Source organism: Passer domesticus, chromosome 1, assembly GCF_036417665.1.
Source record: "Passer domesticus isolate bPasDom1 chromosome 1, bPasDom1.hap1, whole genome shotgun sequence".
Classification (NCBI taxonomy): Eukaryota; Metazoa; Chordata; class Aves; order Passeriformes; family Passeridae; genus Passer; species Passer domesticus.
The window spans coordinates 141,118,751-141,146,608 of record NC_087474.1 but is presented as its reverse complement, the minus strand read 5'-3'; the positions used below and the strand labels follow the sequence as shown (position 1 = coordinate 141,146,608).

The following is a 27,858-nucleotide window of genomic DNA, read 5'->3' as shown; positions in this document are numbered from 1 at the left end:
TCTGCACATGTGTGTGGAAATGCAAAAAACTATGACAAAAAAGCCCCAAACCCAAACAAACAAAAAAGAGGAAGCTGTATTTTATTTTCCTAGCAAGTTAAAATAGTGAGGTGTGGGTGCTGATGATTTTTAGTTTCCAGATTTTGAAATTATAGCATTATTGTCACTTGCAGGCCTTTAAAGAACTGTGTAACACCACAAGATAGGGACCAGCACAAGCAATCACAGAGTGGAGAGACCTGCTATTATTTATAATTGATGTTGAAATTGAGAAAGACAATTGCATGGGGAGGATTTCACACCACATAGCAGGGCAATTGAAAGGATAACCTCCAGGACAGCAAAGCTTTTTTCACGTAGAGTGGGATTTCAAGAGAAGAAGCAAACCCTCATACATCACTTGTCAAAAGAAAGGCCTGACCTACAGCAATTGGAGGGGCACAAATGGGATGGCAGAGGGAATTAGAAGACAGACAGAGATGGAAAACTTCCCTTTTATTCCAAAGACCAGGGAAAGGACCTGTAGGGTTAAAGAGGAGAAGCAAGGGCTGGTGTCCCATGCTTGTGGAGATGGCAGCTTCACAACAGTCATGCCAAGTGTGCTGGAAGGATCAGCTTACTCCTCACCTAAATTCAGTGCAGAGTTATTAATGAGGTGGCAAGTGCAGAGTCCAGAATGTCAACAAAACTATGGAGTCTTTGGTACAAAGGCAGAGTTGAAGACATGGGTCCTGCTCTCTCGTATAAACTCTTAGGGCTTTCTCCAGGGGAGATGATGGAAAACAGGCTTGGAAAGTTTACCTGAGAGACTAAGATGCCAAACAGCTTAGCAAGGACAATGGTTAAATTTAACTTTAAGCACAAACATGATGGATGGATGGATGGATGGATGGATGGATGGATGGATGGATGGATGGATGGATGGATGGATGGATGGGTGGATGGATGGATGGATGGATGGATGGATGGATGGATGGATGGATGGGTGGGTGGATGGATGGATGGATGGATGGATGGATGGATGGATGGATGGGTGGATGGATAGATGGATGAAGCTTCTCGCCTCATGAGGAGGTGTAGTGGAGGGCAGCTACACCAGCCCCACCTGGCTAGGGTGATGCCAAAAGCCTCACCATGCTGCTCTGAGGATGAGGACAGGAGGTGTGAGGAGTGGAGCTGTGCCCTGTGGCAGGCATTTAATGTAGTGCTTGGCAGAAAGAGTCCTGCCAAGCAGGCACTGCCCACGGGGAGCAGCAGCCCCCTGCCCGAGCAGGGCTGTGCCCTTGGGAGCAGCAGGGCACCAAGGCACCTGGGGAGAGGAAAGGTGGGATCTTTTCACCTTCTCATGAAGGCACTGCTCTCCCCAGGTTTTCAATAGCAGGGAGAGAAAGAACAGTTCAATAGAGCCTAAGCCTGTGTAGAGCACAGCAGAGCAGTCTGGCTGTAGGAAAACCCCTAGAAATTGATGACTGAGGAAAGGTCTGGATTTAGCATCCTCAGATGACCCCTCATTACAAATTCCTTGGCTATTTATAAATGCCCCCCCATAAGACTAGAGTTCAAGAATGTACTAACATTTAGAACTACAGAGCAAATTCACCCTCTCTGCATGCTAGGGAATTCAGAGAGAGTATCTGCTGCATGAGGATGGTCAAGATTGGCCCCAAAAATAGTTTGTTGCAACAACATGCTGAAGAATACATGAACCACTGGAAGCCCCTGTTGGGCTGATAACTGTGGCAGAGACAGGCTGCTGAAGCAAATTAAAGTGGCCTTAAACAGGAGCCTTATCTCCATGGGGGAGAGCTGCAGGATCAGAGGTCAATACAATCCAGTGCAGTAACCTAATGTGATGGTGCTCTGTCCTGAGAGCTCTCGCACACCCAGGACCACAAAACAGCTCTGTCTCTTGTCCTCCTCTTCACTTGCTATTAGTGTGACAGAAAAAAAATGCCAGCTCCAGTGTGTGCCAACTTTATTGCTTTGTGACACCACCCTCAGTGTGCTTGCTCTGAATAAAAGAGTTGCACGGTGGTAAATTTTAAAAAATAGTATCTGCCACCTAGTGGTAAATTAATTTTTTTTTTTTAAATGGGAGATGGTGATGTTACAGCTTGCTGGGTTAATGGTGGCTTTCCAAAGGTATTTTCTCCTTGAAAACTCTCAGTATATGTTTATTATAGATTTTGGGCTAAGTTCCAAATTGTTAACAGCATGTAGGTATTAACAAAACTAAGTGACTATTTCAGTGATTTGCTTCTATTACAGAAAAGGTCTCCAAGATACTCCTACCAGCCTAGACTAGCAACTCACAGGATGTAATATGAATTCAGAATTTTCCTCAGAAAATTCCTCATATCTGTCAATAAGTGCTCAAGAGTGTAATTTGGTTTCAGGAGCACAAGGAGCCTAATTTAGGAACAGCGTGTGAAGAGCATGTGTTGAAGGATGAGCAATAAGGATAAGAGCAGTCACAGCCAGCCCTGTGATTGCCGTGGGACTCGATGTATTCTGCAAGTCACGGGTAGAGGGGAGGTGTTGAAATATGTTTTCCTTCTGCATGCTTAGAGAGCTGCTGTAGAAATCATTACAAAGTGCAAAAACCCTACCACAGAGGGGTCTTGGTTTTATTACTTGGTGGGTTGCTTTGTAGGAAGATGTTCTTTCCCAGTCCATCCCCAGTCCCTGTCCCTGCTGTGTGCTCTCACTGGAGGCTCCCTTGTGGCCTCCCAGGTGAGGGGTGGCTTAGGTCTAAACATCTAAACGTCCTTGGCCAACACCAGCAGAATCAGACTGCCTGTGCATGGGTACCCTCTCAGGATGTTAGGAACGTCTATAAGAATGATGGAGAGACACTTGATACCAAGGCCTGTAGTGACTCGAGAAGCAGTTTTAAATGGAAAAGATTAGATTTAAATGTGACATAAGAACATTTTTTTAATGATGAGGGTGGTGAGACACTGTAACAGGTTGTCCAGAGGCCAGGTTGGATGGGTGCTTGAGCAGCCTGGAAGATGCACCTGGTCATGGTAGGGGCATTAGACAAGGTCACCTTCCAAAACTCTTCCATGGTTGTATGGTTCTATATTGACCCAGCTATACACTAAGCCCATAAAGTTCAATATTTATTAACAGGTGTTATTTTAAGTGGAGGTGGAAAGTATCCCAGAAGCAGTTAATTTCTTGCACCACAGTTAAATTACCAAGCTGTTTATAGCCAAGCTAAACTGATCCTCCACTGATCTGCATGTAACGTGTTTGACTGGAGGAGCTCCCACCCAGAGGACAGGAGTGGGTGGTGATGGAGCCAAGGGCCTCCCCCAGCCATGGTGCTCCCAGCCATGGACTCACTGCTCTGTAACCCATCCCCTGTGATTCATCACCTTCACGAGGTGAAAGTCAACTGTGAAAGTGAGGCTGTCTGTTTGCAGACTGTGCATAAAGGACTGGCTTTGTTTTCTTCAGGTGTCGGTGTTTCCAGGGGAATATTCCCTGCCACAGCAGTGAGCGGGTGCTTATGGCACTGGGGCCTCTTGGATGCTCTGAGACACATTGATCCAGTTGGTGTGAGGGTCCCCACAGGTGACAGCAACCAACTGCATTTCTCACCAGGCTAATGGCAGGGACAGCACTCCACTCTGAAGAGTTTCAGCTGTGTGCAGCACACCTGCACAGCAGCAGCCCACGTGTGCTCACCCTCTCCCCCGGCAGCTTAGGGAACAGCAGATTCTGTGCCAGCACAACCTGAAACATTGAGCTCCCTGTTAGGAAAGTCTGCTGCAGGGGAGTGCATCACGTGAAGGGGTGGCAACCTTCCTCGCTCCAGCCCCAGGGACTCATGAAGCCTGAACCAGGGGGAGATGCTGGCCCAGGTGGCTGGTAAATGCAGGCACCAGGTATGTTCTGTTACACACCTTTCTGCAGTGGGAGGTAATGCTACTTCCCACAGGACTGCATGCCCCAGTGCTGAAGCTAGGGAAGCAAAATTAAAATTGCCTTCAAGCAATTTTACTGATAATTCTCCCCCTTTCCCAACATGAAAAAATGTTTTCTTATTATTTTGGAGCCATTGATTCAGCAGGAAATGCTGTCATTCCCTCCTCAGCTGGTAAGAGTTCTACCTTAATCCCAGCTCTTCTAAGGAAAAGCTCTCTGTTCTTCATCCACAGCTTTTCCCAGCCAGGCACTCTGTGCAAGAACCAAGTCAAGGGAACAAAGGGTACAGATTTTTTGGGGAGAAGCCTCCTCCCGTCAACGTGTTTCTCTTCAAGATTTTCCTCCTAGAAATACGCTAGAGCTCAAATGGAAGAGGTTGGATTGAGGGAAGTGTCCTTACAGAAATGTGACTGATCACAAGTGGTGCCTCTCAGCCTTCAAAAACCATGAGATTGTACGCCCTGAATCCACCACCTCCAGCCCTGCCTTCGTACCCAGCAAGTGACCACAGTCATGTATGCCCAAAAATATCTGTATGTTTTCCTGATGGCACTTCCCTTTTTGCCCACCAACCCCGTTCAAAATGAGGCTCACACAACCTGCTCAGAATGCTGTTTTCTTTAATGGAAGAGGTAAGAGAAGCCCTGACACAGATCTAAATGCCATGGGGAGAAGGCTTGAGGCAGAGCATGGCTGTGGCTGCTCTGGCTTCCTGCTGCAGCTCAGTTGCAGAGATAAGGGCAGCGCTTGGATGGCGGGAGGCACTTGGATTCCACTGAGTAGGTCACCTCCTTGTCACACACCCCTGGTGGCAGGCTGAATTCCTTCACGAACTTTTTGTAGTTGCTTGTCTTTGTACAGCCGGTGTTGCACTCCACCTTGCGCTCCGCTGACACCGTCACCTTCCCGTCCTTCACTGTCACCGTGATGTCTCTGGGGTCAAAGCCCTTCACATCGATCAAAGCCAAATTTTGACCACTGCACGAGTTCAACATCATGCCAAGTCTTTTCGTTCTGGAATTAAAACAAGAGAACAATCTTTACTTTCCTGTACCCCTTTCAATTTATTTCTCCAAAATGGCTATTTTGGAGAACCTACTACCTGTATCAACCTTTGCTCCCGATAGCAATGTCAAACCTCCCTTTATCCTAGCCCAAAGGTTGCCAGTGTCTGCAGAAAGCGGGCAGCTCTCTCTTACCTCTCGTTCCTTGCAGCGAGGCACCTTCTCCGGAGGCAGGGCTGGGGCGGGCAGTAGCAGGAGAGGGCGCACCTGTTGAGGCGGGCCGCGCACAGCCTCTCCCGGAGCAGCTGCAGGCGCAGGTCCAGCAGCCGCATCTGCCTGTTGATGTGCCGCAGGTTCTGCATGTTCTCCTCCTGGAAGTAACAGTGGGTCGACATTGTCAGGGTGTGAGTGTGTCAGGGCAAGAGCGGTGTGGAGCGCCCGGAGAGCTTCATCTGCCGGTGAGTGCGGGGCAGGGCTGCCGTTGTTCCTGCAGCCGCCGCCCAGCACCGCCTCAGGCCCCGCGGCCCCGGCACCGTTCCGCCGTCACCATGGCAACAACGGCCGGGCCCGCGGCCCGCCAGGCCCGGGGAGCCGGGCAGCCGGACAGGCCGGGCTGGGCACGGCAGGGACAGGCCGGGCTGGGCACGGCAGGGACAGGCTGGGCTGGGCACGGCAGCCGGACAGGCCGGGCTGGGCACGGCAGGGACATGGCCGGGCTGGGCACGGCAGCCGGACAGGCCGGGCTGGGCACGGCAGGGACATGGCCGGGCTGGGCATGGCAGGGCTGGGCACGGCAGGGACATGGCCGGGCTGGGCACGGCAGGGACAGGCCGGGCTGGGCACGGCAGGGACATGGCCGGGCTGGGCATGGCAGCCGGACAGGCCGGGCTGGGCACGGCAGGGACATGGCCGGGCTGGGCATGGCGGGGCTGGGCATGGCAGCAGGACGTGCACAGGGGCTGGGCTGCAGAGCCGTGGGCCATGGGAAGCACCACTTGCATGCAGTTCCGTACACAATGTTGCTTCGGTGCGGCTGCCCAAAATTCCCAACAAGGATACTGACCATCAGCTTCCATCCCATCCCCTCTGACAAGTGCTGGAGCCCAAGACATGAAGCATATTCCCCGAGACTGGCCTGTGACACAAAAGCTAATCCCAGCCTGAGCAGCACCAACACCTTTGTCTCTCAGGCATCTGCCCAGTGGCAAGCCAGATGATGTGTTATTTTCCCAAGGTGAAATATGAATTTGGCTTATCAATAAATCAAAAGAGCCATATTATTTTGTATTTTTATATTTTATATTATTTTGTATTGAATGGTAGTTTCATCCATAAAAAGGAATAAATTGCTTTGTGCTTTATTACGCATAAAAGGTATCACTTTTTTGCTCTGAAGACCAATCTTTTATTTAAAAGCTGAATTCAAAGGCTGACAACATGTGAAGTGTCCCTCCTGTGTGGAGCCTGCATACCCCTCTGATGGCACTACTTTGTCTTTAGAACTCTGACACACTCCATTCTCTTCAGCTCTACATGAAAGAGTCCTTCAGGAGGTCTCTCTTGCCTGGTGAGCCTGAACCCTTTATTTCCCAGAGGGGGTTTTGTTTGCCAAGCCCAGTCTGAAGAGATGAAGTCTGGAGCAGATCACTCGAACTGAGCATCGAGCTCAGTCTTCCCTCTGCTACACGAGCAGGGACTGCAAAAGCCCCTACAAAGCACAGATGAACACAAGGGTGTGTATCAAAAAAAGGGAAAGCAACAACTCAAAAAAGAATTTGAAGCTACACCTTCCTGGTACATGAAACTGGGAGGTTGAGGATTTGCCACGTGCCCCACAGGAGACTGAGGAGGGTCTACAGGCAGTGGTGCCCCTAGGTTGCTGACTCCTTTGGGATGCATCTTTATGCCAAGGGATGTGAACTTTTCCCCACAGGCGTGCTCATCCAGGGAGATTGTCCCCAGAGCAGGAGAGCATCAGCATGGTTTGCAAGCAGAACACTGAGCACAGGGACCTGCAGGCAAAATAACCTTGGGGGGGCATCACCACATACCCTACGTAGGATAAGCAGGCGTGTGTGGACACAAATCAACCAAGCAGGTGCTTGCCAAGCTCTGCTGTCCTCCCCTGGCCCCTTTCCCACCCATCATCACGGGCAGAAGGGCAGTACCCAGCAGTGCTGTTGGCTTGAATTGCTGTGCCTTGGGAGCAGTGTGTGCTTTGCCTTGTCTTACTGTGTCCCAAAACCTCCCAGGAAATCCTGCAGTTGGATGAAACACTGTCAGTGAGTGCCCACTGTGGAATGAATTCATCCAGGGGTGGCAACACTGGTTTACAGAGACTTCCCAAAACACCCCTGTGTGGAGCTCCTCATCCCCAAGGGCTCTCTCACAACAGCCACATACCTGCACTTATGTTTGCAAGCAGTGTTTAAAAAACATAAAAGCCTATCTGCAGGCAGGATGTTTTTGTAATGCTCTGAGAAAAGGGCTGTAGCTTTTAAAACAATGGAAATACAGAGCTCTGAAAGTAATTTGTAGCCTTGTTTTCCATTACTGCAGCAGCTAAGCAATGTTGGTAAAGAGCTTTTTTCATGCTTCTATTGCTGTTTTTCGTTACTCCCACACACTTTAAACTTTTGGTCTTCTGCTGCAAATTGTTCACTTTGCACATATAAGAGATGGATGGGTGGCTAGACTAGACAACCCAATAATTATTTTTAATGTTATATTTTATGAAATTTCTATAAAGATCTGCATGGCAATCATTCTCAGTGGGGCTTCCTAGGGGCTGAGCAGAAGGGGGCTGTGGCTGATCATATGTACTTGGAAAGAGCTTTGGAAGGTGCTTGCTCCCTCTTTCTACCACTTAGCACTGTTAGCTAAGATTACAGAGCTGAGCATTACAAATTTAATTTCGGCATTCTCAGATGTTTGTGGTTAGTTCCAGTAGTGCCTCCAGGGAGCTTACAGTCTGTGGATGTCATTTTTAGGAAAGGGGCTCTCAAAAGCATTCAGAGAAGAAGGACTGATCTGTCTCTCTTGACAAAGGAGGATGGGTTGCCTGGTATCCGTTTACAGGCTTTCACTCCCTTTGGGTGCTGGCAGAAACCCATGCTCTCAACAGTTCTAAGGAGTCAGATCCCACCTCAGGCTGGCACATGAAAGCCAAAACCTGTTAACAATAAAAATCCCTGAATTACAGCGATTTCTGAAAATATGTGACTCTGTAATAAAGGGTTGGGCTCCTGACTCATGAGAAGTTATTTGATTTACAGAAACAGCTCACTCCTGAGGCAGGCTGATCTGCCATGTGTTAAACAAGCATTTCTTGATAGGCTGCTTCCCACAGCCACAGCCGTGTCCTCCACTTCCTCCCCAACTCCCCTGCATCAACTCCCATGCTGTCCTGGGCTGTCCTCAGATGGGAGTGGGATGGATGGCTGAGCCAGGGCATGAGAATCAGGCTGGGAAACGTCACCCACTGTGAGTAATGTGCTGCTGCTGCCTCTGGGATGTATCAGGAAGAGTGTTGTACTGCAGGAAGGTGAGCTGCTCTGTAATTATTTCCTGTGAGCTGCGGGAGAGCTTGCCTGCCCTTCTGGCACGGATGGGTAATTATGGGCCCACACTGGAGGAATAAGCAACCTCGTGCATGTGACTTGGACAACGTCACCACTGTGGAGCTGGTGATTCTCAGGCACAGGGAAGTGGCACTCACATTTCTGTGGGTCTGCCTAGCTGGCCCCACTTGAAAGGAGCACCAAACACTTCCTAGAAGGTAGATGGATGAATAAGAATTGAGTACAGATCAACTCCACCTAGAGGGTGTGCTGTCTGTCATTTCAAGAACCAACTCATCTCCATTTCCCTAGGGGAAGGATTGACTTCTGGCACACAGTGTGTTACTGCAGCTGCTGGTGGTGTAGTTCCAGTACTCCTTCTGGTAGAGAGGATTTCTTAGTGTTTCTCTTTCACTGCGAGTCAGCTGGTGCTGTAAATGCAGTGTGGAGTTGCTGGTGGCATGCTGGTATGTGGGTGCTGCATTTTACTGAGACTTGGAGAATCACCAGGGTAACACCACTGTGGTTTCAGCTTAAGCAGGTCCCTGCCCAGTGAAGCAGGTGAATTTTGACTTCTATGAAGACCAAGCCCCTTATTTGGGCATGTTAAGGAAGTGGGTCCACTAATGAGCCTAACTTGCCAGTGCTGCTTTGAAATTATCTAACTAATCAATGGAATAGGAGATCCTCCTGTTTCATATCTGCTGCAGTCCCGGGGAGTCTGCACAGTCAGCTCTGACCAGGCATGAGGAGGAGGATGAAGCAGTGCATGTGCTACAGCACCCATGTCTGATGCAGCCCTTGTCAGTCTCACAGGTTGTCTTGAACCCACTCCCACAGTGACCTCAAAGACATCTCAACACAGACAAGTCAAACACAGTATAAATTCTTTGGCTCCTTAAGCGTTCCTGGCTGTCAAGGTCTTCCTCATACCAATGAAGCTGAGAAGCTCCTCAAATGTAAAAGCAGAATGGAGCAATGGAAGCTGGCAGATGTCCTTCATTGCTTACTGTCAGGTGTAACTGTCTCCCCTTGTTCACTGCACAGAGCCAGGGACCTCTCCACTCTGAGTCCACTGAGTTCACAGAGTCCAGTGAATTGCCTGGGGAGTAAACAGAGATGGATTTAAAGATACTCCATATGACCTGAAACTAAAAAAAAAAAATCCCCTAAAAAAAAGTCCCAAAAAACCACCCACCAAAACCTGACCAAATAAAATACCCAACCATAAACCTCCAAAATCTAACTCCCAGGGCTGGAAGCACTGTTATCTTCTTTGTCCTTTCAAAAAAAATTCCTGAATTAACCATTCCTTCAAGGTTTCTCTTGGTCTCTTTTAAGCAAGAGCACATCAAGTTCAGCAAGTACAGATCAATTCAGAGTCTGGTCAACATATTTTCAGACCTACTAGGTTTTGACAGTGTCTGAAGCACCGATTTACAGGTATCAGGCAGAATATCTAAACGCCCCAATCACTTTCTTAAGTGGGGTATAAGGATATCACTTGAAGTTGAGTCTGGACCAACCCTCAGAAGAAATCCAGGTGTTGTTTAACTGAGAGTGCAATTGCAAACAGAGGACTGTGGGCACACACTGCACTCAGGTGCTCAAATGGATAATAATGATAATTTTCTCCTCTTCTCCTTTCCATATGGAATGGAAGTAATTAGCCATGTAACTGTGCCCCTGCCTCCAGCCAAGTATTGCTGAAAGGCTTGGAGCAGACCCAGCGTGTCAGGCTCCAGCTCAGCCTCCTGCTCCTTGGAGTGGCATTGACTTCCAGTGTGAACCTGTGGAATTAACTCCTGGGGATGGTATTTCTGGATTGCCAATGCACTGTTTATGTAAACGAGACATCCTTTGATATTCTCTTGGTTTTACAAATGTATTTAACACTCTTTCACCCTCATGGGAAAAAAATACTTGTTACATCAATAATTGCTTTTTATATCTTTCCTCATGGAATTCTTTCTCCACTTGACACTCCAATGGAACAGTTGAATTCCTTCAATTCAAATTTAAGTGAATCATCAAATATTTTGCACTGACTCCTCAAGCTGCTGCTGAGACACATTGATGCTTGGTCGACTTTTTTTAAAAGAGTTGTCTCTTCCTTGTTTTCCTAATCCTGTCCTAACATGTCTTCCTACTAAATAATGTTCCTGCATTATCCTGGGCTCTCTCCCACTCCTGCTGTCCCACTGGCACACAGTGGTGGGGATCTGAGAGGCAGGACCATATTTTGTTACACCTAAGTGCATAAATGTCCTTCTTCCTAACAAGGTCTGCTCTAAACAGGCCAGGTGGAAGAAAAAGAAGGGGGTACCCTTCCCTTTCACAGCAACCTGGTTAATCAATTCCTGGCCTGCTCATGGGATTATTCACTCTAGGTGAGCATGTTTGAATGTAATTAAAGCAGTGACAGGTCTTTCCCCAGCATACTTCAGTGCATCATGCTACCCAGCATCATTGCTAAAGATGCTGTGTCCCATGTGCACACGGGATCTTGACTAAAACATCCTGCAGCACCATGCCATGGCGAGCAGAAGCCCATCAGTGGAATGTCAGTGGTGCTAATTCACATGAGGGCCTGCCCTTGCTGGGCCACCCCTGCCAGTGCTCCTGCACTGGTGGGGCACTGCAGACTGCCTGGCCTTGCAGCAGTTGCTTGCCATCCTGCACATTTGGAGGAGTGATACTATGGGAGAGCTCCTCATTCCCTCCATCAAGCCAGTCCCTCTTCCCAAAGGAAGTATCTGAAAGCTGCTGCAATGCTTAAAGGTAGCAGCCTGCTGATAAATTGAAATTTTTTTCTCTCTGTCACAACCAGAGAAATTTCTAGGACTCCTTACCACCTTTCTGTAACAAAACAATGAGGACTGCAGCAGTTTTCAGGCCCTAAAGCTGCTTTGAAAATCCCCTTGCTCCAGCTTTTGTTTTCAGCCAACATTACTGTATTCCTACTGTTCCCATTTAGTACAAATAGCTCAGCTATAACTGAGCACCCAGAAGAGATGTAAATTGTGGAGTAGCTGAAAATGGTCATTATTTGTGCTTTCCAGTCCTCAGACATACGAACAAGGTATGTGGTATTAGCCAGCCATGTACAACATCCCCATCTGTGAACAAGTGCCAAGAGCCACTAGTGCCTGTGTAGTTCAGTGTGCAGTATATCTACTGGCTCTTGTTCTTCCATTGTAGGTATCTTGTCCATCTAAGTGCATACAAAAAGTTATTTGCTACAAAGTCTGCATTCTATGTTGTTAGTCAATAGTCTGATATCTGCTACTGTCCAGGAGAGTGAGTCCTCTACAAATGAAACACAGTTTTGCTGCAGGAGTAGAAATCAATGTGCTAGTTGTCTCAGTTTGAAAAGACAGGTGTCTGCTAAGGAAGACAGGAGTCTCCCTTGAAATGGAAAATGTAAATGCCCTCCCTCCAAATTATTATAATTTTGAAATTAAGGTGCTCTCAGGCAAAGATGAGGGAATAGAAATAACAGTTCTTTACTAGGAAAATGAAAATAAAAATGCAGTAGTACAAAAAACACAACCAACCAACCAAAAAAACCCCTACTGACAGAGTCAGAATATAACCTGATACCCTGTTGGTAGCAGCCTGATTAAATGGTGGTTGCAGTCCTCCTGAGTGACAAATGTGGTTCTGTTGAAGCACTGATCCTGCAGAATCAGGGTACAGTTCTCCTCTGAAGGTCCAGTGGTGGTCCTTCTTCCTCTGGGAAGGAAAGGTCCAGGCTTCCTCTGGGAATCCAGTGAAAAAGGCTGACTGTGGTGTTCTAATTCTCAGATTACATCCAGGTAGGAATGCTCGGCTCTTCCCACTGGGCAGAGCATCTCACAATGGGATGATGTCATTTTATCAGTCATGCAGTGAGACTCAATGGCCCATTAACAGAAGATGTTCCCCTGGAGGGAGGATGGTGGGAAAGACAAAGAGCACTGCCCTACCTGGTAATAGAATACATACTTTCAGTTACATCTGTTGCAACCTAAGGCACTGGTGCAATATGAGAGAGCTCTCCTTAACAAGAACTCTCTCATTTCTTCCACATCCATGTTCTCTTCAAAATAAAACAGTTTGCATGTGCCTTTTTTTTCTCTTCTAAAAGATGAAGGTAATGCCTATCCACTTGCCAGAGATGTATCCAGGTTATTTGAACAGTAACAGAAGACCTCTACCCTTCCATCAGTGTGCTTCAGAAAGTATTCTCCCAAAAGATGGTATTGGTAATTGGTGCTGCTGCCCTGGAAGGTCACCCTGAGCATCCAGTAGGATGTGAATGAGAATTCCCTTTGTGGCAGGTGTGCTGGATGTTTTGCAGCATCACTGAGTGCAGGAGAAGACTTGTCCATCAGCAGAGATCCTTGAGACAGGAAAGAATGGTTAGAGCTGTGTGTGGTGTCACATTTTCTTGGGAAAGGTTATTTCATACCTCCTTTCATTCCAAATTTGCAACAAAATAGAAATATCAAAAGAAGCTTCTTGAAGTCTTTTGTTTACATCCTGGTGTTTGGATGTTTTATGGAATTCATATAAAATCAAAATGTATTAAAAGTATTTGATAATGCTGTCAGTTTCAGTGAAATCAGTGATTATGTGAAACATTTCCATTCTTGTCTGTTATGCTAGGAGGAAAAAAAATTGTCAGTTTTAATAAGAAATGAGTTACCAATTAAATTTATACCACTCATTAACATCAGCTATACACTCCAGGCTACTAGCAGTGTCTTCCTTTGGCAGCCAGGGACCACCATTTCTGTGACAGCTTTTTTCCACACAGATGGAACAAGGCATGGGCTCTTGTGATGACAAGAAAACCCCAATCCTATTTTGCTTTCCTTTTCATTCTTCCCTGTTTAAAGGAGGATGAGCAGTTCTTGCTTGCACTGAGGATCTCCTTGGCAAGGTGCAACAGCAGGGGCCCAGAAGAATGAGCTGTGAGCTTACAGCTCCTACCTCATGGCACTAAGCATGGTGAAACAGGAGGTGTGCCAGCCTTACTTTCTTCTGTAAATCTATCCTAGGGTCTCAGAAGTTTTATCTACTGTATCTCAGAGGTAAATAAGGCTGGTGGCTAAAATCAAAGGGCTTCTGTTATCTTGTTTCTGCAGCAGTTTAGGGCCACTTACAGGGATGTGAACATCTACCTGGAAATACATCCTGACCTGCCACTCTCCAAGAGTTGTTTAACTATTTAAGTACCATGAAATAAGAAGTTCCTCAATTTTGAAACTAATTTTTCTTTTCTTCTATATTTTTCTCTTTTCAATTGCTGATTTCCAGTCTGGAGTACACCTGGAGATTACCCAAGACTTGCTGAATCAATTTTCAGCCTCTGTGAGTAATTATAAAATTAAATAGTTTAAGAAGAAAAAATGCAAAAATTCTTTTTTGAGAGGAAAAATGCATTAGCCTTGGAGCTTGGTGTCCCCTCCCAAGAAACTTGTGAAGTGTCTCTTACAATGTGGGAACAGCAATTTGATTGTATTATAAAACAGACTGGAAAAATGCACAAATCAGATTGACAGGGAGTTCCAGTCAGCAGTGATTACAAAAACTCCAGCTCACAGCATGAGCCCTCTCTAACCACATCCAGGGGCTTCTATTTTTGAAAGGGATCAAAGACCTGACAAAAACATTCTCACCATCTCCATTTTAGAAGAATTCTGAATCACTCCATATGCCATGGTGTAAAATTTCAATTCTTTCCCTCCTCCTTTGGCAGCACTGTTAGGGTGTGAGACAGGGTCAGCAGTAACTACTTGTATGTCTGAGGAGTTTGAAGTTAAGCCTGTGCTTTGATGAACGTAACAATCACACCGGATTTCAGAAGCATTGATCTCTGAGATGGCCCAGATGTTTTGCACCTCCCAGTCTGTGAGGGCTGCTGCTTTGGAAGAGGCAATTACCTGTGCACAAGGATGTGGTGGTGAAGAGCAAGGCTTAGGTTTGCTCCAGAATCCTGTCTCTAACAGTCCTGCCTGTGCTGGATACTTTGGGGAAGACCCCTTCTCATTTCCAGCTGGAGACACGGTGCTGCCATGGTACATCCTGATGGGAGGGCTCCAGTGGACAGCACTGGGCTGCACGGGGCTGCGCCTGCTCGTGCATGTCACCTTCCTCTGTGTCACACCAGCCTCTGAACTTGCCTTTCCTGTTTCTCCTCACTGCTCAGCTGTCCTGCATCTGAGCAAGACCTGCCCAGATCCTGCCTGCTCTGCACCAGTCTTAGGCCCATGACTGTGGTGAGCACAGAGACCAAGAGATGCAGTGACACATTAACTTTATGGCTGAGGAGAGGATTCACAGGAGGGGCACATCCTTGCTTCGGGGCAGCTGTGCCTACCAAAGGGGCAGGATGGACAAGGGGGGCCTGCTTCAGTCACCCAGCACCACCTGCATCCCCCAGCACCCCAGCTGGGGTGGCTCTGCCTTTAGAGCAGGGAAAGCAGAACGCTCCCCAGCTGCAGTCAGCAGGCACCTAGAGGGTTTCACTCTCTTCAAACCTCTTCAAACCTCTAGCAAACACATCCACTTCCCTCTAAATTTTCTCTGCAGCTGACAAAGGAGAGGGGTGCTGCTAGGACATGGCTATTCCCATCAGCAGCTATCCAGCTGAGTCTGTTTGGTCCTTATTTATCCTTACCTGCCCTAAGGAAGGTGCAGGGACCTCGCTCAGGTGTGGATGTCACTGCTGTAAAAGCATGTGATGTGGGTGCTATTTTCTGAGTCACCAAGTGTGGAATCTGAGTCTTTGGATGTGACCTTGCTCCGGTAACACCACTGGAACTGCTTTCTGTGCATGCATATAATCCTTTCTGAAATGCAGAAAAAAACCTTCTTTGAACAAAGAAAGCTCCAGATGTTACTATAGCTCTTGCACTTCTGTTATTCCAGAAACGAAAGGTTTTTTGTGGTGTTTGGTTTTTTTTGTTTGTTTGTTTGTTTGTTTGGTGGGGTTTTTTTGGTTTTTTTGTTGTTTTTTTTTTTTTTTTTTTTTTTTTTTTTTAAATTAACAGCTGAGTTCCTGGCCTTACACACTGTTTTGAGCCCCACCTCCCACAGCATCTCACAGGGACACAGCTCAAAAGGCCGCTAGACCATCAAGTGCAGAGCTAGTCTAAACCTGTCAGGAATATCCTGTGTTGATTCCATACATTAATTATATGCTGTGTAAAAAAGGATTTCCTAAGAGGTTTGTTTTTTAAGTTAAACTGAAGATCTGGATCTTTTTATGTGTCAATGGACTAGATAGACCAGAATAGAAAATCCTGTAAGAGCCCATACTTCATGTATCAGTATTGCATATCAGCATCACATCTTCTCTGGAGTGCCTTCTTTGTTGTGGAATGAACACTGTTGTTATAAAAGGAATCTTTCTTTAATGGAGTGTCCTCATGTTTAACATGTATTTCTTATTTCTCCTAATTTATTGCTTATCTTTGAAGGAGCAGGAAATCCCCTTGTCCACTTTTTGAGGGCTAATGGCTTGCAGCATGATGGGTCGTTTCACCAGGTGGGCAAGGAAGAGTGCAGAATGATGGATATAACATCATGGAGGATGTTACATGAAGGATATAACAAGGATGAGTGGTGGCAAGTAGGAGTTTGCACCTTCAGGGGGGTTCCCACACAAAGGGAATTTCACAGACTAGGAATTTCACAGCTCTGGTCATTGTGCTCACAGCAGCCATTCCTCCATCACTTTACCTCACATCACCCATTTTTGCAACATGCTACCAAGGAAGTGTGTAGACAAGCAATCCTTAGCAACCCCTGATAGACATTGCCTATCTTAATTCCAGTCATGAGCTGCACTGACAGGTGACTTCATGATGACAGAAAAACCTGGTCCCTGTTGATTCCTCAATCTTTTACCTACCAGTTTCCTCAGAGAAATGGACTTAAATGGTTAAACTATGAAGTAGCCATACAAAAGAAATCAAGTGGTAAAAGGATTAAGATATCATCCTTAAGATTTCATCACAATTACAACTACTTGGTACCGAAATTGGGGTTTTAACATGTGCACGCTGACACTGTGGACCTGCAGTTGTAACATTGTTGATTGATGCACCTCAATTTTCTGAAGCATCCCCACGCAGAGAACCCACCTGAGCTGGCAGCATGCCTGCAGGAAACCTCTGCTGGCAAAGCCACCATGCAGGTCAGTGCAAAAGTAAAGTGACTCCATGGCTGTGCCTGCAGAGGGCTAGTCTAGCTTACAGTTTACCTTATTGAAATCTCAGCAGGGGCAAGGTTAGAGCTCACAGAAGCAAAGATCTTTGCTAAGAACCTAATTCAGATGAGTGCAGTCTGGGCAGACCTTGTCTGGACACAGAAGTCAGGGCTTCAGTGTTACTGTGGACAAGACCTCAGTGCTGAGTCTTCAGAGGTGGTTCTGGGAACAGCTTACAGTCCCCTGAAGCTGCACTGACTTAAAATGAGCTGTAAGGCATTTCCTGGTGCTGCACTTGTAGAAATCAAGGTATACTACAATTTTACACCCCTGTTTTTAGGAAATGCCCAGGCTGGCAGGTGGTGACAACTCTCTTATAGGTGCTGCAAAACTTTTCCAGAGGACCATAGAGGTTTCGTAGCAACTTCCTTCCATGGTCTTGGTGCTCAGTTGTGTTGTTTGCCATCATAAAACAGTGTTTCTGCCTATTTAAACTAGTTTAGTTCTTTTAAGCTGGCCAGGCATTGGCAGTGCAGCAGCAGTGTCTGATTTATATTTGTCAGCTTTCTATCCTTATATTCTTTTCCTCCAAAACTAACAAAACCTGAAGCAATGTAAGTGGGTTTCATGTTTTTTTTTTTTTTTTTTTTTACTAACCAGATCAGCCCATTGCTTAAATTGCTGAGCAATAGAAAAACTCCAAATTCAGAAAAGAAAATCCAAATTTAAAAACAAATATACACAGCAGCAATATATTCTCTGATCTCTGCATCTCCTACATAGCTCCTCTGGCATATGAAAGCCAACAGATGGTCATGTGCTTTGGATAACTCTTTCCAAATATGTGAGAGATATCACATTTTTGAGCCAAAAATGCTCTTAAGAACAAGAAAAAACCAAAACATCTAAACTGAGATAACCTTTGTGTGCATGCATGTGTATCCAGTTTGAAAATGGCCATAGGTTTTAAACCTGTAAATTCACCAATAGCATCCAGGTTTGAACATATTGAAGTGTTTATTCAGTATTGCTGGTTGAGACAGGCAGCTTCTGACAGACAGCTGGAAATGACACCTTTAACTAGAAAGAAAGTGAGGAAGCAATTTGGTGAGTGGAAAAAACTTTAAATGGTTTGGGTGTAAGAGGGTGCAAGAGAGAAACCCAGTTACTTCTGTGTCCTGGAGCAGCACTGAGACATTGTTTGTTCCTGAAGTAATTCACTACAGAAATACATATTCTTGGTGTTTTCCTTGAAACCTGCACTGCTCTGTAAGCTCTCTCATAGAGAGCCATGAATAACTGTGATTGTATGATTCTATTGTATGATTTTATGAACTGGAGTGCAGGAGGAAATGTGGATTCAAGTCCTCCCATACTGAAGCCAGACTCTTCCTGCCCTCACCAGGACCCACCCCTGCCTGATGCTGAACAAATCCAATATTCACAGGGCCTGGCATCCCACATGAGCAAGACTGAGGCACAAACCCAGGCCTTCCAAAACTGCCCGATGTGAAGTCCCTCCCTCTTTCCCTGGGCTTGGCTGCCACTACTTTAACCCATCATCAGGCACCTCCACTAGGGATCAGCTGCACTTACATCCTCATGCATGTTGGAGATTTGCCTGCTCTTGCCATTTGCCAAACTTTACTGCTGTAAAACATTGGATTTGTTGCTCAGCACTAGTGCTTGCACCAATGTGGCTGTGTCAGCTGTTGGCATCATCAACAGCTTGCCCTGGCAGAGACCAGGGCAAACTTGCAGAGCAGATCAGACCTTGGATTTCTATCAAAACCCATCTGTTTCTGACTGAGAGTTATTCCCACCACCTTTATAGCTGGGTAGGATAATGAGCTATTGAACCCACAAATTAGCACAACATGGAGTTCGTTTAATAGCTTTCCTCTACAGAAAGTCAAGGCTGCTAGTGCATCTTGTGTATACAAGCCAGGCCAGCAAGCAGGAGGACTTATAGCTGACAGTGTCAATTGTTTTTAAAGTGTTACTGCAGTGCTGGCATTTGAAAAGCAATTTAATATTTCTCCCATGACAGTCACTTCAAATATTCTGGAAACAACCCGTATGAAACCACGGATGACAGTTACAACACTTGTCTTTGCTGAGATGCCCAGACCAGATTTGTGTACAGCTTGTGCAGTGCTGTGAGGTGAACAATGCAGCAAACACAGCTCTTCCATCCACCTAAATCCACGTGGCAGTGGGGGTGTGCAGGGGGTGAGCCCCACACCTCAGGCCCTGCCACAGGAGTGTTGTAATTAAAGAGCACAAGGGCTGGAAGGAATTCAGGCAGAGCTGCTGCAGCAGCACTCCCTCCACAGCAAGCTGCAGCACCAAGGGTTAACATTCTGCTGCCTGCCTCACAAATCTGCATAATGCCTTGCTTTGGCAGCTCATTTGCATAATTTTAAATTACTCTTTTGTCTGGAAAATAAAATCTAAAACATAGGTTCAGACATAAGTGGCAGATACTAATGTTTTATATGCTAAGAAGGCTTGGTTAAGTCTATTTGTCTGAACTCAACAATAGAGGTTGTGAAAATAATTTTAACAGAGAGATGTTGTTTCTTTATTGCACAGCCTTGAGTGCCATTTTGACTTCCTAAATAAGGTCTAATGTGCTCACAGAGGGGATGAAGCTTGCCTACACACGCTCAGACTCTCAGGCTCTCCGGAGGGCTCCGCAGCTCCATCCTTTGCCGGGGGGGTCCAGCCCACCCCTCTCATTAAACTGCAGAAACAATGCAGCAGCTGGAGACTGAATCCCTGTCATCAGCACATCCTTCAGGGATGGGCTTCCAGGCTGTAGCTGTGTACTCAGAGGGGTCAACACACGATGAGCTCCTGTCCCACCTCCCACTGCCAGGAGGGATTCGGCTTAAGGGAGGATGGATACCTACATTTCCTCAGATGAATCACACTCCCAGCTCCATCGACTGCCATAACTAAGTCTCCACTGCCTGGTGTGGGAGATTAGACACCTAAATTCAGGTATCTGTTTTCTGGATCTGATTCCCACTCCAAATTCAGCTGACAGCCTGTGAGGTGGTCTTTGTGGGCAGAGCCCCATACCTCTCAGTTATGCTCTCCCTCGTGCTGGGAGACAGATACAAAGCACAGTGCCTTCTACTCTTAAGTGATGTGTTTCAATGTAGGAAAAGGGGCGTTAACCTGCACTGGCACTTCAGTGTGTTTTAAATCATAGCTTATCAGAACAGCAGAATAAATCCTAGGAAACAGAAAGCCAAATGGGTAAGTTGCCTGTCATTATGACTGAAGCCTATTTGAACTCCTGCCCTAGTGCCTTACATACTGTTAACTTCTGTACATTCCTCAGGCAAAAGCCTGTAACTTGTGCATTAAAAATAAACAGCATTTCCAAATGGGAGATCCCAAACCAATGGATTTGTGCTCTTGCCTCTGTTGTCCCGAAAGCTAGGTGACACAAGAAGACATTTCCCAATGGACATCAGCTGTGTGCCCAGCAGGCATTCTGCCCAGAGGAGCAGCCAAGGGGTTCCCCTGCCAGCTGGAAGGCATGGTGACAGGGAAAACTTCAGGCAAATTTAGCTGGGTCTAGGTAGGTTGTACAAAATGTACGGGGGGAAAGGCCAAGTGTAAGAACGTACTCATGAGTGAACAGATCTGCCAAATGCTAACAAGTTTATACCTGGCTCATTTAGTTCAGTTTTTCTGCCCTCCTTCAGATTCTAGTGGCATTACAATATTCATGAAAATATTTCAAAGATGACTTAGGGCCATATTTCTTCTCCTTTCCCATTTTGCAATACCTAAACCTTTTGGTTGACAATTTTGTTAAAAAACAGACAAAGTATATATACAGTATTAAACATTTAACGGCCAGTAATTAAAGTTTCAGTTCACAGCAAAAGGCAAGTGAAACTACCTGTATGTTCAGTTAGTAGCAAGTAATTCTGAATGTGCAAATCAGCCTGCAGTTTCATGTCAACTACCTGCCTGTCTATGGAAATATGGCCAACAGGTATAAGCAACAGTGTTGCAATTGCTGTTATTCACAATAACACGTTCAGCCATCAGTTAACTGTGTCCCTGTCTTGGTTTGGAAAGACAGGTGTCTGCTAAGATAGGCAGGAGTGTCCCCTGAAATGGAAAAATATAAACCCCCTCCCTCCAAATTGTTATAAATTTGAAATTAAGGGGCTCTCAGGAAAACATGGGAGCAGGAATAACAGTTCTTTATTAGGGAAGAAAATAAAAGGAGAAAACAATGCAGTAAACCAAAACAACACTGGCAGAGTCAGAACACAACCTGACAGACACCCTGTTGGTCACCGTGTTGGTAGCAGTCCAATTGGAATTGTGGCTGCAGTCCTCCTGGAGTGTCAGGTGTGGTTCTGCTGGAGCAGGGATCCTGTAGAAAGGGTGTAGTCTTCCTCTGGAGATCCAGTGGAAGAGGCAGCTGTTCCTCTGGGAAATCCAGTGGAGAAGCTGTGCTGGTGTTCCAGAATCTCCAGATTATATCCATGTAGGAATGCTTGGCTCCTCCCTGTGGGTGGAGCATCTCCCAATGGGATGCTGTAGTTCTTATCAGTCCTGCAGTGACATTCAATAGCCTGTTATCAGCAGATGTCTCCCCGGAGGGAGGAGTGGTTCTGGAAGAGATAAGGAAAACTGCCCACTTAACAGAAGACAGCTGCCATACAGATGGCAAATAGAATACGATTTGTTTGGCAATGCAGGACAGTCCCTTTCCTCTTAACTGCAATGGAAGAAAAACCTTCCACACTATTTATTCATATTTTCTTTCCTCCATTGGTTTCAATAAAGCAAAATGTTAACAGCCAAAGCAGTTCCCAGCACAGTCTTCGTGTGCTGCATTTCCTATTGACCATTGCAATTTTTTTTCTGCCTTTCAGTACTGAAGGACCATCACCATAAAAATCCTGTTTTGTGGGACTAACAAATGTTAGAGCTGCCTCTCTTCACATGAATTTAACATCTACTTTTTTTGACATTTAATCACTTCTGTGACTGGCTGCAAGACCCACTGCAACTGCATTCTCATCTAGGGATGATGCTATAGGGACAAGGAAGAACAGTAAAAAACAACCATCCTGTTCTATGTGAATGTTCTATGTGATTGAAAGGGAGAAAACAAAGAAGAAAACAGCTCATAGGATTTTTAGCAGAAGGTGCACTCATCCCTGGAAGCAAAACCCATCGTTTAAAGGGAATGGGCTGTGCTTGACACTTTGCCTGCACCTCCTGATGGGAACCTCCAACTGCTGAAATATGGAAGAAATATTTCAGAAGGGATGGTGGATTTGTAGCCTCTGTGTACACTCATTTTTGCCAGGCCAAATTTCTCCTGAACAGCCGCTGTTTATAAGCCACTTCTCAAATGACACAGCCTCTGGTTTGCTTCAAGTGCCAGCTGTAAACGGAGGCTGCTTTGGAGATATTTCACAAGCATTTTCAGCTTTCTGTGTGCCTGTGCTACTGTTCAAATCAGCAGTTTGGGCTCACAACTCATCTTCCTCTCACCTCTTCTGTTTGATGTTGTGGAGCAGCCTGAGAGCACACAATGTGGCCTCCCTTGGGGTAAAACCAAATGGGAAACTCTGCTCCCAAAGTGCCTCGTTATCTCTGGGAAAGCTGTGCATGTTCAGTCCATGAGGAACAGCTAGAGCTGGCCAACAAAACCACTCTCAATAGGGGGATGGCTGGGGACTTGGCACCCACTGCTTTGTGCTACACTGAACTTCTCTGGAAATGTTTAAATTTTATTTTTTTTCAAGGGGAATTAAAACCCAAGAACTATCTACTATTTCTTCCTATATTATAAATAGCCATCCACGACAAATGGCTATTTAATGACAGAGGAGCAGCAGCTAAAAAGTAGGCTGAAAGTATGTATGCTGAAAGGTAAATCCTGGCCCCACTAGAGTCCATGGAATAATTCACTTGCTTTTCACCTGGAAGGTCTCCATTCCTCTCCCTGCCAGAAACAAATTTATTCTGCAATAATTTCAGAAGGCAGTACCTGAATCAAGGCCACACAGAACTATTGCTGTGAATGCATTTCACTCACACATTTTATAATGGTGATTTTTTTTTTTGCAAAACTGCATTCTTTGAAGGTAAATATGGTTAAGACAAGAGTAGCTAGCCCAATCAAATGAAACTAATAGGAAAATAAAAAACCCTTTTCTTGACCTAGATAATTACCTGGACTCCCTTGACAGCCTGCAGACAGATAAGAAGGCAATTCCCTAGGGAACACAGACAACATAGGAACAGAAAACTCTAGAAACAAATGCCCACCTTAAAGTGGCTTCCCAAAGTTCAAACAAATTCTGTATTTCCTTACCAGGAACTTAAAGGAAGCTGCTCTGATACAAAAGAACACAGCTCTGTTTTACAGCTGCCTGCACAGGAACACCTGCCCAGGTGACACAAAGTCTCAGAGATACACCCAGCATGTACACTGTGCACTCCAGCTGTGCCCATGCCACCTTACAGGGACAGTCACACACGGGGCTGCCCGCAGCCTCTCCTCCCTCAGCTCCTGCACACATCCTCCAGGATGCCTGGTGAGTTCCTCTTGTCACACTCTGCTGCATTTATCAGTGGACAGGTCTGGTCTACACACAAGGAAGTGATCATGTAAACTTTGTGGGGCCTGGACAAGAAGAGATGTCCTGGATGCCCATTCTGAAGGAACAGATGCTCAGAAGTGTCTCTGCAGGAGCTGGAAGATACAAGTAAGGGGTTGCAAATATGGTGAGAAGCGATGCCAAGTGAGAGTCAAAACCTCAGACCACCAGGTACTGGTGGATCTACAAACTCACCGAACACTGGGCAGAGACCTCACTTTGATCCCAGACATGTTGTGCCAACACCCCTAAACAAAGAAAGCAAACCATAAGAAAGGAGAAACAGATCATAGGTTTCCTGTTTGGGTTGGAAGGGACATTAAAGAACATCCAGCTCCAACCTCCCTGCCATGAACAGAGATGCCTTCCACTAGACCAGGCTGCTCAAAGCCCCATCCAACCTTGAATGCTTCCAGGGATGAGACATCCACAGCTGCTCCAGGCAGCCTGCTCCAGTGCATCACCACCTTCACACTGAGTAATTTCTACCTTATCTCTCATCTAAATCTGCCCTCTTCCAGTGTAAAGCCATTACTATGTGCCGTTGTAGAAAGTCCCTCTCCAGCTTTCTTGGAGGCTAAATTTCTTGCAGAATCCTAATTTCTGTCACTGGAGTCCTTCACTGCAGAGCTGAGGAAAGGAAATGCAGAGTAGATCAGACAAGGGAAGAGAAGGGAGATCAGGCACCTCCAGAATTGCTTGATTTTAAACAATGTATTTCAGTCCAGGCTGTGTGTCAAAGCTCACCATATTCACTTCTGAATATCTGAGTCTCAGACAAAATTTGACACAAATTTCTGGTCTCAGAGGTCTCTGCTAGTTTAACTGACCCAAGCATTGGAGAGGCAGCAGGAGAGCTAGTCCTCCAGCTAGGGGAAAGATAAAGATCAAAGCAGAGCTCAACTTCTTTTAGTTGCTGAAGAATCCCAGGACAGAGAGAAATGTTGTGTGCATTATTAGACATTGAAAATCCCAGTCTAAGAAAAGTTCCATCAGCTTTGCTATGAAAGAGCTACCTTGATTCAGTCTGTGACACAAGGTGATGGAAACCTTGCCATATACTTTGCTGCTCATTACAGGAATTTCTTTTCAGCCTTGGGAACAATCTAGAAACTGCAGTTTTCTGCACAGCATTCTTGCCTGACATTTCTAGGAATGCTGGCCTCATTTCTTCCAGAGCAAAATGCAATCTTACAGTGCCAGCCTGATGTCATCTCTGTTGACATCTGGAGCTAACAGCCCGGAAAGTGCACTCTGGAGCTCTGCTTCTCTGCCCGAAGCCTTTCCTTCTACTCAGGGCCTCTTCCCTGACTTCTGCACGTCCCATGAGGTGCAGCCATCAGCCTGTGGTACACCTGCTGGCATCTGCTGCCACTGTTTACAGAGCAAAGTCCACTGCAGTCCTCTTACCCCCACCCTCCATCTTCAGCAGCTCCCCTCCCCTCAGAACGAACAGACTGCTGTGGAACCCGCCATGCAAGCAGTGGGGAACAAATCTGTCCCAGTGCATTTTATTCAGAAGCTTTTTCTGATGTGAAAGTTCCTGATCCACTGGAACTGAACATTTGTGGAGCAGGAGGCTGGATAAGATGACCTCCAGAGATCCTTGCCAAACTAAGTGGTGAAAACTTCAAGAGACACTGACTCTCATCAAAACTGAATTTCAGACATGACAGCAGTGATCCCACAGGAGTTTTGTATGGTATTTCCAAGTTGACAAAACTCTTGCACAGAAAATATATGAGCAAGAAACTTGTTCTGCTGGTTGGGTGTTGGTGTATTTATAGCTGCACCTTCATAAGGAAGCTACCTGTAGACCTGAAAATAGCACTATGTACACATGGAGGAGCTATGCAATGCAGGCAGCCAAATTTCTTAGGCCAAGACATACAGTGTTGTCTTAAAGACAGATTTGGTAAAGAAAAAAAGTCTGGTTTGGTTCTTAAGGATTTTTTTCATGACTTGGCAAACATGAATTTAAAATAACATTTTAGTACTGGATGCTCACATCCAAGACTGGGGCAATCAAGGGAACTTCGGACAAATAGTCTATTTTGAAGTTCTTAAAAAACACAAGTTGTAAGAATGAGTAGTTCTGCAGTCAGAAAGCAATTCCATTTGAAGTCAAATTCAGATAATCAAAGGGCCATCAAGCTGCAACCCCTGTAATTATCTTCCAAAAACAAGTGGCCAAAGCAGGCATTCTGTGCTTGCCACTTCCCGGTACTGCAAGAGTCAGCCGGTAAGATGCCGCCTCACACCCCTGAGCTGGAACTTCCTCCATATTCCCAACTCCTGTCAGAAGAACATCATCCTTGAGCACTTGCTGTGTCCTCTCACCTGAGCTTAGAGGCCATTTAGACAGCGGTGTAAACGCTTCGTGTGAACAAGAGCTGACATTTGCACTACTCAGGTTTATTCTGGCTCTGAATACAAGTTCCAGTGGAATCCATTTTAATTTTTTTTTTTAATTTTGGTCATGCTGAGTGTTTGCATTGGCAAAGGCACAAGCAATGGCTAAAACTGGGGTTTAGACACAATATAAATAAAGCTTCAGAAAAGGATTGCTTGGAAACGGCCAGCAGCAGAATGCCGAGGCCTAACAGATGTGCACCCCCTCAGGGCTTTCCCAACTCCTTTCCTGTATCTAGCAGGATTCCACAACCCATTCACTTCTAAAGGCTGTGTGCTAATGGCTGAAGGGAGAGAGCAATGGAAATCTCTCCCTATACCCATCCCCTTGAAGAATTCCAATGAACAAGTCACTGCATTTGGAAATGCAAACGCTTTGGAGAGCTAAATCTTGAACAGAAAACCAAATGTAATTATCTGGAACTTCCCAAAACCTACCAAAAATTCTTGACAGCATTCAGAAGGGCTCTGTGGGAATCCCCGTGACCCATCGTCCTACTGCTCAATGGAAAAAAGAAATGACTGCCAAAGGGAAATATTTTTTGTCTGGGAATAAAAAAATCAAATTGAGAAACAAGGCTTTTCAGGTGCTTATCAAAACATGCAAGTGATTCTGATAAAATAACTGAGGCCAACACAGCTCACGAGAATCACTGGGATAAACACCACAAGTATTTTCAGGGAAAGCATAAAGATTGATTTTGGAAAAAAAATGGCAGAAAAAACCTAACAAACTTAGGTACAGTCAAACACAGAACTAAACAATAAATAAACTCTATGCTCTGTCCTAACAGGAAAAAAAAAGTAAAAAGGTAAACTTGGACCTACAAGTTTTTAAAAGCACAGCTACTGCACTGTGTCACTACCACAGAGAATGAGTGCTATTCCATGCCTTGTAGATTTCCAGAAACCTGCTAGTACTTCCCTCCCAGGATAAACCAAATTACTTATTTGTATTCTTGAAGGCATTTGAGTATCACTGCCACTTGAGAACAGAACATATGGAGAAACTTCATCTAAGAAATCTGGAATGCATCAATTGAGTATTTCTTCTATGACATTTCCTCGTGTTAATGATAGTTGGGAAACAAACCTTCACAAACTCCCCAAATCTCTGGGCAGCAAGCAGCTGCATCAGCCTATTCTTGGATTAGCTCCTTTCAGCTGAACTGGGAAAAGAGCCTAGGAAGAAAGGGGAGTGGAAGACGGGAAGTTACAAAGTTCCTTAAGGTCGGAAAGTGGGGGAACAAACAGAGATTTTTAGTGTTTATGATTATACAGACTCAGAAATCACTTCTAACTCACTGAACTAGGTTCTAGAATTTTTTTTGGCACCGCTATCATGTGATTACCATCATTCCTCACATGCTAAAAAATTCCGAGTCAGTTTTCCAAATTTCTGATTTCCTGAAAACAAGCAAGAGCAGGCTGCAAAAGCAGTAAATTCCAGCAAAAAAAAAAATCACCAAAATCAAAGCTTGGTACAATCCTTGCTAAGGTGTTTAGTTTCTATAGAAACAAATGGTTGTTTTATTGACTTTGCTACTCAACCTTCAGCACATTGACATGTAAATTTGTTAAACACAGCCCCATTGGCAAGGTGTGGAGCAGCTCAGCCGAACCCTGTCCAGAGGAAGGCATGCAAGGCCAGGGGCACCGGGCGCTTCACAGCGTGGTGCCTTTTTATTCTTTCCATTCTGATGTACCACCGACCCGGCCTGGAGAAGGCGGAAAAGGGACCGCACCAGATATAAATATCTCAAAGGAATGCGTCGAGAGGACGGTGCCAGACTCCTTTTGCTGGTGCCCAGCCGCAGGACGAGGACTAAGGCCAGGAACACAAGTGGAACACAGGTTCCGCCTCAGCGAGAGGCGGGGGGCAGAGCGCTGAAGGGGCTGCCCGGGAGGTGCTCCCCAGCCGGACACGGCCCTGGGGCACCGCTCCGGATGGCCCTGCCTCGGCACAGGGGCTGCACTGCATCCCCTCCAGAGGCCCCTTCCAACCCTAACGATTCTGGGAACCTCCCTGAAAAATGGTGAAAAACCCCGGCTGCTGCGGGGAGGACTGACCAGAAACGCAGCTGGGAAGCACA

At 45.9% G+C, this 27,858-nt stretch overlaps 1 protein-coding gene and 2 long non-coding RNA genes across 3 annotated transcripts; 1 reads left to right on the top strand and 2 right to left on the bottom strand.

The window, feature by feature from the left end:
• Positions 1–1,393: 1,393 nt before the first annotated feature.
• On the top strand, positions 1,394–4,758 carry LOC135283127 (uncharacterized). The gene is made up of 2 exons (XR_010349006.1): positions 1,394–3,896; positions 4,170–4,758. It is a non-coding gene; the product is annotated as an uncharacterized LOC135283127 (long non-coding RNA).
• Positions 4,540–5,455, bottom strand: ODF1 (outer dense fiber of sperm tails 1). Its single transcript, XM_064393619.1, has 2 exons — positions 5,136–5,455; positions 4,540–4,950 (listed from the first exon to the last, which is right to left on the bottom strand). Exons 1-2 carry the CDS (start codon positions 5,333–5,335, stop codon positions 4,659–4,661), a joined length of 492 nt encoding a protein of 163 aa, XP_064249689.1. The 5' UTR covers positions 5,336–5,455; the 3' UTR covers positions 4,540–4,658.
• Positions 5,456–20,911: 15,456 nt separating this feature from the next.
• LOC135283114 (uncharacterized) lies at positions 20,912–27,814 on the bottom strand. Its single transcript, XR_010348998.1, has 2 exons — positions 23,068–27,814; positions 20,912–21,349 (listed from the first exon to the last, which is right to left on the bottom strand). It is a non-coding gene; the product is annotated as an uncharacterized LOC135283114 (long non-coding RNA).
• Between the last annotated feature and the right edge of the window lie 44 nt (positions 27,815–27,858).

Coding starts and splice junctions, on each gene's coding strand:
- ODF1 (XM_064393619.1), bottom strand. CDS start 5,335: ATGTCGACCCACTGTTACTTCCAGGAGGAGAACATGCAGAACCTGCGG. Junction 4,951..5,135: donor CTCGCTGCAAGGAACGAGAG/GTAAGAGAGAGC, acceptor TTTTAATTCCAG/AACGAAAAGACTTGGCATGA.